Source organism: Chrysoperla carnea, chromosome 1, assembly GCF_905475395.1.
Source record: "Chrysoperla carnea chromosome 1, inChrCarn1.1, whole genome shotgun sequence".
Lineage (NCBI taxonomy): Eukaryota > Metazoa > Arthropoda > Insecta > Neuroptera > Chrysopidae > Chrysoperla > Chrysoperla carnea.
In genome coordinates, this window is record NC_058337.1 from 48,585,362 (window position 1) to 48,599,584 (window position 14,223).

Consider the following 14,223-nt stretch of genomic DNA (forward strand, 5'->3'; position numbering starts at 1 on the left):
CCCAAATTTTCGCTGCCCGAACTTTTAATCCATATAACAGCCTTTTTGCTCTTAAATTTATTCCACTAATAGTTCAAAAAAAAAAAAAAAACAAAGTCTGTAGCGATTTTTGTGTGCACTGGGAAGTAATATATATAATATAATACTTAAAAAATTCCATTATAATTGTTGCTTATAATAGGCCAGAGTTTCCTAAATTTAAATTGTTTAACAATAAATGCCTCATTATAGATTTTAAATTTGTTTAAGCTTTAACTATTATAATTTTGCATCACTTTGGCCAAAAATGTTTTCTGTTATAATATCAATTTGGGTAGAAAGTTATTAGAAAATGAAAAAAAAAAAATTAAATAACCCTCCCATTCAATTTCGACACATAATAAATAGTCTAAAAAAATACAAACATATTTTATAATCACACATATTACAACGCGTCATATTTTAAGAAACTAAAAGTCTAATGCACTTGTTAGAATAGCCACGCGATCTTAACCAATCAAAACACAGTATTTTGTGTATGTTTGTGTTAGTAAATATAAACAGTAAATATGTACGTTTTTCGCTTCTCTTCAGATGAAGAGTCTCGATGGGTTATTAAAAACATGATGACAAAAAAACTTAACAAAAAAATAATAATGTTTTCTAAACATATGGGTTATATATTATATGTTCAATTATATTTTTATATTCTTATACATTTAAATATACCACAAATAATAAATTAATTTGAATACATATTATTTTAGTTTATTTTTTTACCAGAAAAAATATATAATAAACTTATAAACTGTTGTAATTTAACTCGGGGAAAAAACAGTGATTATAAACAACTGACTAAGTTAATCATTGACTCCCGTAATATTATTAGCTGGGTTTGGTGTGAAATTATATTAAGCTACCTTCTGGAATCTTCTATCGCATGTATAGTATTGGGGAAAGTAAAAAGTAAAATTTCGCCCTATTTTTCGCCATTACGGAAAACTATGATGTTTGCGAAAAAATGTTTCAATCAAAAGTTGTTTGTTTTTGTTAAGGAACAGTTTTCGTGTCTAAACTTTTCTTCTATCTTAAGAAAGAGTTTTATCCGTCTTTTCATGAAAAACTGGAACGTACACTGCAAAATAGGACTGTTCCTGACATCTATTGGTGTATATCGTAGTTAACGAAATAAAGTATATTACCGGGACATTAAAATTGGTATTTATGTGGAGTTACAAACGGTTCTTATTAGTGATAAAATTTGTGTCTTTTTTACTAAAAAAATACCGAGCAAAGCTCAGTCATCCAGATATTAACATTTACAAAAGAAAATTCTAATTATTATTCTCACAAGTAGTATGTTATTATTATTCCCCAAAGAATGTCTCTTTATTAATCGAAAATTTGAAACTATTTTTTATCATATGTACAGTAATTGTAAAATGTGACAAACAATGCATAATTGAATGTTTATAAAAACATATTCTCTTGCACAGCATATTTTATAATTGTATGAAAAATTTGAAACAATAGTTATAAAGCTGTATACTATTAATTCTAATCGGCAAAAAAGTCGAGGGAAAACTTATTGAAAATAGAAAACTCATTATTTCAAAATTTTCTAGAGGAAACATAGTATACAAGATTTTCTTACAAAATCAAATATCATAGAATGAATATTTGATACAGAAGTACTGATATTTAAGGTTGTTTCAAATATCTACTGAATTTTTTCTTTCCTCTCTATAAAAATAAATATAATTCTGAAACGAATATTCATTTGTAAACTCAACTCAAAATTTCCCAAAATTATAAATGTTTTCCTTAAACAATTACTAGTTTCAATTAAAATGCGAGAATCCGTATTTATTCCGATAAGCATTTATGAGTTTATATTTTTTAGACAATGCTTTCTAGAAATATTTAACGGGGGCTGTATTTTTTAAAATTTCATAATTTCTAACGATTTAAAGAAAGTAATATAAAGAGATACGTATTTTATTAAAAGTAATAATATACTTTTGTGGAATCATTTGCAGCTTTTTTATATCACAACAATGATTTAAACACATCGTTTCTATTCGTATTTCTTCGATATTGAATGAAATTTAAAGTACTGTATTGTTAAAATTAGTTTGCTATTCCAGGAAAATTGATCAGCCAATATTTTAAATATTCACTGTAATCACGCTTTCTCCCTGCACCACATTTCGCCGATACAATTGTATATCCAAGCTATAAAAGTTATGCATCAACGATCGCATTCGATCAATTAATTATCGTTTTAAATTGCGAGAACTTCTTGATAAATTTAAAATTTTTTATAATGAGCAATGTTGCAGAAAATAAAAATTACTACAATTTATCTTTTGACTATTTTTTCTCTAATTTTAATAAATTTAAAAAAAACGTAAAAAATAGAATTATAGAAGATTTGAAGATATGGGAAGTTTTAAGAATGGATTTTGGTTACAATTTCATTTCTTCTTTCAAAGCTTTGACACTTACAAATCTTCTGCATTTTATTAGAAGAATCGATTTCTCGTGGTGGTGACATACAGGTGACATCTGTAAAACCTCAATTATTATATTACCTATCAAAGCTTTATCAACCCTCTGAAACAAGATAAAAGGAGTCAGAGAATTCTCACTTGGGCTGAGATGGGCTCAAGTCCTACTTTTTATTAAATTCACTCGATGTATATGTATCTACACCACATATTTATATTTTTTGCTCTCGAAACGTTTCTATTTTGTGTGTGCAGTTTTGATGTTACCAATAGGTAATTCATTTGTGTAACATTCGAAAGCTTGATTATAAAAAAAGTATTCCCCATGCGCGTTCGTAGGGAAACAGTATGTAAATTTTAAGTGAATAAAATATTGAAAATTATTAACTTGTAAAAGTTTCAAGGGTAGTAATCGAAATTATTCTGAGAAATATCGATTTATATAGTGAGATTTTACTGTATATTTATAGTATATAACGCAAAAATTATTAAAATTTATTATCAAAGAAATTTTAACTATGAGTATACTCAAAATTTACCAACTAAATTTGAAGGTAAAAGTGGGCAAAATATCTATTAGCGTATTTTTCACCAAAAAAAGTGTATTTAGGCGGTGTAAGCAAGAATGTGAGCAATTAATTATTCCAAATAAATATACGTACATAAAATGCTTCAATATAAAGTACAATTTTAACGTTATTCGAAATCGTTACTGTCAACCGTAAATTTAAAGTCTTTTCCTCTATATATACATTAATGTTTAAAGAGTCTTTATTCAAGAAGTTTCTATGATATTTGCAGAAAACGCCCTAAATCATTCTATGATTTAGGGACTTACATTTGAATTTTTCTAGTTTTTAACTACACTTGATTTTATTATTATTTTCTATATGCTTCAGCTTTGAAAAGTAATTTTTTTGGTCAAAAACTCTTTTGTATTCAAAACTGTGTTTCAAAATCGGTATCAGAAATATTCCTAGAATTATTGGATCAAATGGGATCATATTTGAGTTACGCTCCATCCAATAATGTAGTAGACTATCAACCTATTTTTCATATCTGGCATAGTTTTTTTAATTATTGAGGTGAAAAATAGCTATTCTTATTTAAATAACTAGCACAAAAACATTTTTTTTAAAATTCTGGGTCGACAAGCGTTAGTTTTCTTATCTACTCTAACAATCAAACATTTTTTATAGTTAAAAAATGCTAGATGTATTTCTAGTATGCTTTAATTTAATTTAATTTTTTTAACTTTCAAAATTTTTAAACCAACTTTTCACATAATTTAGATAAAATGCTGTACTATAAAATGCATATCGCAGTTCTATATACACAAAAAAAAATTCTTTAACTTATTCCTTCCTACGATTAAAAGCCTCAGGTGTATATAACCCTTAAAGAAAATTAATCAATTTTTAATTTTCTAGAAAACAAGTGAAAACAAACAATTGACTGAGTTAACTGTTGAAATACCATGTATAGACAGTGTTGATTACGAAATCTTTTTTTTTTTACGACATGTAAGTAAAGAAAGATAGTCACACATACATACAAGTCACAAAACACACATGACTGATATTCCCATATGATACATACATACAATATTTGAACCTAATTTGTGTTCTCAAGTATAAACATTGATGTTTTCGAAAAAAAGTTTCAAGCAAAAGTTGTTTATTTTTTTATAAGGAATATTTCTTATATTTAAACTTTTGTTCTATCTCTAACGGTTTACAAGACAAAATTGACCTATGTTGCTCATATACAAACTCGACCTCACTTTTTACGACCTGAGTACACTGTTAAAATTTCAACTTGATACTTTTTTCGTTTTCGTGTTATCGTGTGGACAGGCGGACAGACAGACAGAAAGCTGTAAATGAATTAATTAGGTGATTTTATGAATATCTATACCAAAATTTTGTTCATAGCATCAATATTTTTAAGCTTTCAACTTGGGATTAAACTTAGTATACCTTGATATATTTCTTCTACATAAGGTATAAAAATGAAGTTACGTTTTCATCACATGGTTTCCGGGAAATTAAATCTACCAAAGTTTTCATTTTTTTTAACGAAATTCAGTACTAAATACATTTAAGGAATTAATTTTCTAAAATAAAATCAAAATCAAACTTTCTACCTTTGTACCTTGGTGTACCTATGTAGCTCCTTATCTTTACTTAAACCTAAGTAAATTTTCCAATATTATTAATAATAAATCATTTTGTTTATGGAGATCGTTTGAGAATTTCACACCAGATTATTAAGTTTTTGTGTCATCTTTTTAAAAAACATATGCAATCATATAATAACCGCGTTGACTTTAACGCAAGTGTAATGATTTCTCGGTTGTATTAACATTATTACTATTATTAATATCTTATGTTAATATTTAGAAGTTACATTAACATGTTATTAACGATCTCGTATCGGTATCATATGTATTAGTAACGAGTTATATGTCAATACGTTCGTTTAGTTTTGTATAATTATGTCCGTAAACAATAATATTATTTCACAATTAAAAATTATTAAGAACTTTGGTAATATTCATTTAATTTTTTGCCAAATTTTTTGAATGTGATTTTAAAAAAAATATTTGTGCGTGTTTTATTTTATTTTAATTATTTTCGTTTTTTAATTTTTTTTTTGTAAATTTTATGGTGTGATATTGATATTACGTTTGTTTTGTTTAAATAAACTATTTTTATTAATTTTAATAGTTTTAAATTTATAATAGATCTCAAAAGTAAGATTTTGTTTATTTATTTATTTTTTAATTTTAAACATTTAACTTTTTGTGTACTAAACTGTTTTTTAAAAATGACTAATCGGAAATTCAAATGATGATAGATAAAACAATTAAGTGATAAAATTTCCCATCAGTCGGAAATTAGAACAAGACCCCAGTATTTTTTTTATTATGTATCAGTACTTAAATGATTTTATTTTTACTAGCTCTGAATCAAGCTAGTATTTTGTTAACGATGTTGAAATAATTTCAATTACATTTCACAACAAAACCTTACGTATTAAAAAAAAGTAAAATGGAAATATTACGAGTAAAAACTTCGTCTAAAATTGTAAGATATAATCTTTTAAGAGCTCTAAGTTTAAGAGATGGATATTGAGGGTTTTTTTTTGATTATCATACATAATTAACCAATTGTTGTTATGCACTTATATTTTTTGTTGATTTAAAATGCGAAGTCTTGTCTTCCGCAATCAATACGTTAACTTTGTTTTAATACATTTTTAATTTAGAAATGAAAAAATGTATGCAAATATTACTGTAATTAATGGTAAAATTTTTAAAACTAAATTTCGCATACAGCCTAATTTCCTATAAAATCTATTATGTTATTCCCAAACTTTATATTTTTTTAATCAACTTCCATAGAACCTATAAAAAAGGTCAGTGATCTCAATGATGAAAAAGTTTTTTATTCTTGTTGATGAAGATTGTCAATACTTTCGCTTAAGACTGCAATATGTTTCTATGATTAATTTGTTTTCCTTCGTAAAATTTTAAGAAACAAGAATTGTTTCAACTAACCAAACTGATTGTTCTAATACTGCATATACTCAATTGGCGAAAGTTAACGCCATTGATGCTTGAATTGTTTATAACGTATATTTTTATGTTATAGAAATAAATTACTTTTAAACAATTTATGTATAGTGTTCAATTATGTTCAATTATGTTATATATATATATATATATATATATATATATATATATATATATATATATATATATATATATATATATATATATATATATATATAACATAAATCTACTATATTTTCATAGATATATAACATACTATGCGAAGTTTGTAATTGTATTATTGATTCACCCAGTATATTTTTGATCTGAAATTTTGGTTGTTATTAATTTATAAATTGATTTATTGGCTAAGCCTATATTATCAATAAACAAATGTTATATACTCTTACTTTTACTTGCAAGCACTTAGATTTAAATTCATATATTACTACCTTTTTTACTTTTTTTTTAATTTAATGGTGGAGGGGCCGAGAAATATACGCATTTAAATCGTGATTTAAATATTCAGCGCTATCACTGCAGTGTAAATTGTATTACTATGTATTTAAATTTTAATTTGACATTTCCCAAATAAAATAATTAAAATGAAGTTTTGTAAATAAGTCCTTTCTTTCTTTTTTTTATAATAGAAAATATTATACGCAACATCGGTTGTTCAAACAACACTATGAAAATTAAATAGATGGTTTATTTACTATTTTAAAAATTGATTACTAATAATTTATTTTTTATTGATAATATGATATTCTTAAGAAGAGCTTAAAACAGGCATGGGCAAACGTGGCTTAGAGAAGTCCCTCAGACTTCTGTAGCTAACTTACGAGTAAGACAGTGACAACCAAAAATAAGATTAAGGCAGAGTGACAACATTTTTTTTCTACCTATCTCATTACTATTAGAGAAACTGAGATAGGTAGAAGAGTCGTATACCCGTCTCGCTTCCTCATCCATGAGCAATGTAGACTTGAATAAAGAGACACACAATAAAGTTAATGGCACACAATAAAGTTATAGCAATGGTGACTTCGACTTAAAATAACTCGCCCAAGCCTGGCTTAAAAAATTTTTTTGAGTAGAAAAATTATCGAAAATGATCCATTTTCGTTTACGGAGTTAAAAAAACTAATAAGTGATTTAAGCTTCAATTTGATTTACCCCTGTCTACACGATACAGTAAAACAGGTTTTCTATTGTCTGGCATTCTAAAAATTTTCATTTCAAGATGTCAGGCGACGGATATTCCTTTTTCTCGAACGACGATAACATTACCAAAAAAACAGATCTTCATGAATGTCTAACTTGTCTTAAGGATCCATTCGGAAGTTCAAAAATCACCAAATTATGTTCTCTTGAAGTATATTAACTTACATTTAATTTTGAGTTTTGTTTTTAATTTCAGATGCATTTAGAAAATTTAACATTCGCTACAAGCTACACTAACCCAATCGTAACAACATTACCAGACATTCAATGCCAAAACTCCCCGACAATAACAACATTTGCAAAACAGTCAACATCTGATGGTCAAGATGTCACAGTCGACATGACATTAATTGATAATCAAAATTATTTTGATTTTCAAAATCCAAATTTTCCATCTTACACGGAACGCTGCCAACAATCACAACAACAAAATTGTACTCAAACATACAATTTGAATGATGAAATCTCAACGAATTTTCATATCGAGTTAACTGAGGATCAAATGAATTTAGAACGACAATTTTCCTCAGCATTCTTTAGCACACTCGAATTAGATAATCAAAATTACGATGATACCTCATTGTTATGTGATTTTGAGGAACCAATTGAAAAGAAAGCAAACACTGTGGAACAATGTTCCTCACCATCTTTATATTCTGACCATAAACAATTGTATTCAAGTTCACCGACATCATATTCAGAAGTATCATTATCAGAATTCTCACCATTAAATTTTATATCAGACACAGAAAATTTATCCGATAAAGATATAAATTTTGATATACAAAATGAATTATCAAATAGTAGTTTTAGTTTTGATTTATTTTCATCAAATACGGGTGAAGTTGAAGATGATCCACAAATTGGAGCCGAAATAAGTTTTGATGAAACAGTTGAGGAAAAGTTACCATCAATATGTCAAACATTTGTGGGAAAACATTTTGGTAATATGTTAAAACAAGAAAACATTGATGTTAATCATGATAACGTTGTTACATCACATTATACGGATATTAATAATTTTTTGCGTAATTCATCGGCAACGAGTATTGAGTTATTTGTAAATGTAAGTTTTAAATTTATTTTGATTATTTTGATGTTTAAAGCAGGATCCAGCCCATGGCGGGGCTCATAGGAATTACAATTATCGGGGCCCATACAGAGGAGTTTTTTTAGTCTCCTTAAATCATCTTTGGTATCGCTTTATGTGGTGCTCTTTTGTGCAAATTTTATTTTTGGAACGGAGTTCCTGAACGCGGCTTGCTATGGTGAACAAACTGGCAAAAACCGTCACGTAACAAAATTATATTCTTTGTGTGTGTGTGCCATATCCATGGCAACCACGATCAGTTATCCTACTTTGTATTATTTTTATTTATTTTAGTACACGAATTTTGCCATTTTTGTACTATGCAGTATATTGCCAGTTTGTTCCACATGGTTCGTTCCAATAACTTGGAACCGTGCCTACTTGACACAACATATAGAGCAGATTATCTATATGTACTTATTGAAAGTTTACATTTGTTTCTGTACAGCTTCGTAAGGAACTTCTTTCCTAATGGGGATCTTTTTTTTAGTCTTTATATGAATCAACTTGACACTCCCTTATGTGTCGCTATCTCCTTCAAATTTGTCCTTTTCTGTTTCAACTTTTCCTTTTCCCCAAGGCTCCTTATAGCCAATGCGGGGCCCCTAGGCAGTTGGGGTTGTCTTATCCGCCTAATGCTTAAACCGTCACTGAGAGCCATTTTAACCAAAACTAAAACGATTTTGAAGTACCTACATAAATAAGGTTTTGTCCAATTATTTTCTTTAAAAGTTTATTTTTATATAAAAACTCAAAAAAAGTAGTACGATTGTCTCTGTTTAAATATTATGAGGTGTTTTTCATATTGAATCTAATCGCTTCAAATTTTAAACCAGGTTTTGACGCCGATTTTCGTTAACAGAAACGCCTAAAATATTTCCAACGAATTATTTTCACTCTTATTTTCACAAGTAGAAAACATTATTTAGATAAATGTAAACAATTGAAATACAAATTATAAAAAATTGTAGTTTTCCGATTCTGTCATTATTGTGAAACTTAATCTACGTTGGAAGCAAAAAGCATCCGACATGAATGAGTCAATTAAATTAAGGGCAGTTTATATTAGAGATTAATCCAAAAAAACCATTTCCCATCGGGATCAAAAATACTCCTTGTTAGTAGTGCGAGTTATACCAATTTTGTCGAATAAAATAAAATAAAAAATAATATTTCTTTATAACATTAGAAAACAAATAATTTAATAATGTAAAATTTTTTGTTACAGGACCAAAATTCTCAAAAAAATACATACGGCCATTTACTATCCGCACAACCAATCAACAACAATTTATCGGAAATTGACAACAATACATTTGTTTATGAAAATTATCAACATGAAAATTATCAAAATTTTGATAATATCAATTGTTTATCAGAGAATCAAATTATCTTACCACAAAAAGATGCAATATTAGGTTCAACCGATCCATTTTTAAGTTCAACAACAAATTCAACATTTAATAATATGCAACACAAAAGTTTAGATAATTTTACTGTAAAATTTAAAAAACATTTATCGGAACTCACAACTTCAGAAGATTCAAATAATTGTCAAAATACTGAGCAAAATGAAGATGTTATTGAAGAAAATGATGGAATATCCGATGAGAATGACGAATTTAGTTCAAATAATTCTTTACGACAATGTAAATGGGCTGAATGTTATAAACAGTTTTATGGCGAAACGTTATTAGTGAAACATATTGAAAAATTTCATGTGGAAATTAAACGAGGTAATTTTTAAAGAAATTATTTACCGTTTGGCTGAAAATTATATATAATTTATTAGTTTTGCTTTTCTTTAATCAGGTGATGAATTCGCATGCTTTTGGGAAAATTGTCCAAGAAAAACCAAACCTTTTAATGCAAGATACAAGTTATTAATTCATATGCGAGTTCATAGTGGCGAAAAACCTAATAAATGTTCGGTAAGTAATGTTTTTTCTTTTATGAATTTTTAATTTTTTTATTTATTTTATTTTAGGTCGATTTTAACTATTTATGAATTTGTTTTAAGAAATTTTGCAAATAGTTGAAAGTTTTTATTTTTATATATACTCAACTGAAATTGTTATTATAGTCAGTTGAAAACAGACAAGCTTTCATTTTGTTTTAATCCTCATAAAATGAGCTCTAGAAAGTTGCCCGAACTTTCTTTGCTCATTTGAGTACGACGAATCTTTTTGAAAACCATCCATCTATAGTCCCTATTCTTGGCTATGTTAATAGACAGGTCTTCTTTGGTCTCAAATTGATAATAGTAGTATCCATAGGTTGGTGGAAACGTGTTTAAAAATTAATTTTTTTATTGGCATAAATATTGGCGTATTGTGGATTAAGAGCCAGGCCAAAAAAAATTCGTTGAATTTACTAAAGCTGGTAATTTGAGGATTTTGATTATAGTAGTTGTGTACATACTCATACTGCGGCCAGTCAAGCGAACGATAGAACCACCTTACCAAAACATTTTTCTTAGAAAATCATTTTCTATAATTATAAAATGTTACTAAGTTCTTCACGGAAAATAGCAAACTAAGAAACATTTAAATTAAATAACTTTTATTATATGTAGGGATTAACTTTTGTAAAAAATGCTTTTCTAAACCATGTGTGGCATAATATACCTCGAATAAACCTAAAATATGAATGTATGTCGTATTATATAAACAAATTAGAAAAACATTTATCAAATGAATAATAAATAAAATCATATATTAATGATTAAATTAATAATAAACCAAAATTCATAACATAAAATATGTTAAACCGTTAAATAAATTTTATTTAAACATATGTCTTTTTGATTTTATTTAATATAAAATAAATATTTATTATTTAAATGACGCTTCATTATTGTAAGAGGTTGGAGGACTTATTTATAATGAACTTCTGTATATAAAAATTATGTTTTTATTAATTATAATATTTAAGTTTATTTTTAAAAATATAAATATTCAAAATTGTTAAGTTAAAACAATAAATAACCAAAAATATCTAAAAATTGAGTACAAACGTCTCATATAAGCCTCTGCATAAAATCTAAAATGTTTTAAATATTACCAAGTGGCATTTACAAAATTAAAAAGCGTCGTAAATCAACAAGTTTTTTTACATTCAATGTTGTAAAAATAATATTTTTATCATTGAACCGGTGAACAATTTTACATTTTTTAAAATTGTCAAAGTTTTAGCAATTCTTATTGTTTATTTTGCTTTTTCTTAGCTTCATATGTTATGAAACACTTTGTTTTTGCTTCTTTATAAAAAAAACTAATGGTAGGTCCACACGATACCAACTTCACACAGAATTCTATAGAATTTTGTCTGCGCAAAAAATTAGTGCAAACAAAAGTCGGTATGATGGTAAAGTCTGAGTTAAAAAAGTCTGAGCATGGAAGTTGGAAGTATTCCCATACTAATGATAAGTCTGCACATTCATTTCGCCATCATATTTACATTAACATTTCTACTTAGACTTTCAGTCTGTACAGATATCTGTACAAACAATAGTCTGTATCGTGTGGACCCACCATAAAAACGGTCATAGAACATGTATTTGCTAAAAATAGTGGAAGCGCTGGAAAAAGATACTATCTATATTAATCTTTTTAACATTTTACCCAAGACCAAACACCCAATTTAATTTAATTTAGAACATAAATTTTTTTTCTAGTGGCCACGATGTAACAAAGCATTTTCAAGACTTGAAAATTTAAAAATACATCAACGCAGCCATACTGGTGAACGTCCATATAAATGCCAACATGGAGGATGTCATAAAGCGTTTAGTAACAGTTCCGATCGAGCAAAACATCAAAGAACTCATGTTGATACTGTAAGTAAATTCAATTCTAAAGTAATGCACACATTTCTAAGACTATCCCTTGCTCTTAGTTAATTTTGATTGGGTAATTTTCACCACTTACTATACGACACAAATTTGAATTTTTAGAAACCCTACGCATGTCAAGTAGCAAATTGCTTAAAACGTTACACCGACCCAAGTAGTTTACGTAAACATGTAAAAAACCATTCATTAAAGGAGCAAGCATATGTTAAACGAAGGCAGAAGAATGTACATAAAATTGAAAACGAAGAATTGCCAAATACATACACTCCAGTATCATCAGAAAAACAACATCAATTTAATGAAAATAGTACATCAACTACCACAAATTCATATGAAAGTGATTGGAAAATTACACAAAGTCATAACATTCGACAAGATTTAAAGAATAAAATTATGATGAATAATGATAAGGCAAGAAGGATTCAAAGTGAAGAATGTACAAATGATAATTTATTATTACAACAAGTAAATGAAACGTTTCAGAATGTTACTTCGACAACAAATGTCAAACATTTTGATAATAATGAATTTATTCCATACGAATCAGTTCAAAGATTGTTTAGTGATAAAATAGGTATGTAAGTTTATTTCTTTTCTTAGTTTTAATTTAGGAATAAAGAATACCTAACTAAGGCGAACATAATAGGGTACTTTCGGTACTGAAAAATGAATTATAAAAATATACTTAAATATTCTGATTTCGAGTCATAAAAGCACATTTTTCTTTTATAATGTTAAAATTAAAAATCGTAATTTTTAAACTGTATATCACATGACCTAAAACGCGGACAAACCCTGATGTGATGTCATATCGGTATGAACCATAGGCCATCAGTTAGTTCAGTGTAGACCGCTGGGTATAATATATCCATAGATAATAAATATTTAAAATTATTATAATCAGATGTCTATGAATATATCTGTCAAACTTTTCTGTGTTATTTCGTATAATGATACCGATATTACGACACCAAATTGGATGCCCGCGTTTTTGACAGTTTAAAAAGGGTTTAAAATTTAATTTAAGTTTTTCGCTAGAAAACGTGTGTATTTTTCCGAAATAAATTTTTGGTGGCTTTTTATTAACAAAATCAACATTTTGAAGTACTTTTTCAAATATAGTAGAATACCCTTTTGTAGTTCATACAACTAGTGTAAATAGTATGGTTTTCCTGATGAGATAAAATTATAAATGAGCTAAAATTACACTGCGTTAAGATGAGTGGGAGTATAATAATCAATACACAAGCTTCAAGATTGTACTGACTCAATTAACGCACTATAAACGAATGCGAATGCATTAAATTTTATAACTCATCATGTAATTTCACTTTGGACAAAATTTACTCAAATACGTGTTTGTAATACCCACAGCAAAAGTTGAATTTGAGCGAGTGAAAAAATTGAATTGGAAAATTATCCCACCAATTGCGAACTTATCGTTTAATCTTTAGTGATCCAATAATTATTCTAAAATTATTTTTCAGACTATGGAATGCCGAATGAAATTTACGAAGCAATATTTTAACGTTGTGATTAAATTTGATATATTTTTTAAATCTTTTATACATATTGTGATGAAACAAAGGGTTCGCAATTTTTATAAAGAAAACTTTCAATGTTTACCAAAATATTCTTTCTTAGTTTTTTAGAACTAGCGTTTAAATACAATCGAATTTCTTCTACTTTCTGATTATAATAAGGACTTTAATAACAGTTTGAAATGTATAGTCTCATTAACTTTTTGTTTAAACATTCTCAACAATATTTTCCATATATTGGTGTATTTCTAAAATGAAATAAGATGTTTTTGAGCGTATTCAAATGATAAAATCCAGTTTTAAATAATGTGTACAGGTACTTTTACCGTTAAAATCTTCAACATTGATCGAAAATCATTTTCCATATAAAAATTGCACAATCCTTTAGATAATTTTATAAGATTGATATTTTATAACTAAAATTTTTTGTACATAATGTTTTTTTATAAATATTTTAATAATAAATTTGA

General features: G+C 27.0%; 1 protein-coding gene across 1 annotated transcript; it reads left to right on the top strand.

Moving 5' to 3' along the window:
* The first annotated feature begins 5,542 nt into the window (after positions 1-5,542).
* LOC123305382 (zinc finger protein 195-like) lies at positions 5,543-13,740 on the top strand. The gene is made up of 8 exons (XM_044887087.1): positions 5,543-5,578; positions 7,466-7,941; positions 8,083-8,315; positions 9,739-10,095; positions 10,172-10,290; positions 12,036-12,197; positions 12,315-12,786; positions 13,700-13,740. The coding sequence occupies exons 1-8, from the start codon at positions 5,543-5,545 to the stop codon at positions 13,738-13,740; spliced, it is 1,896 nt and encodes a 631-aa protein (XP_044743022.1).
* The last annotated feature ends 483 nt before the right edge of the window (positions 13,741-14,223 follow it).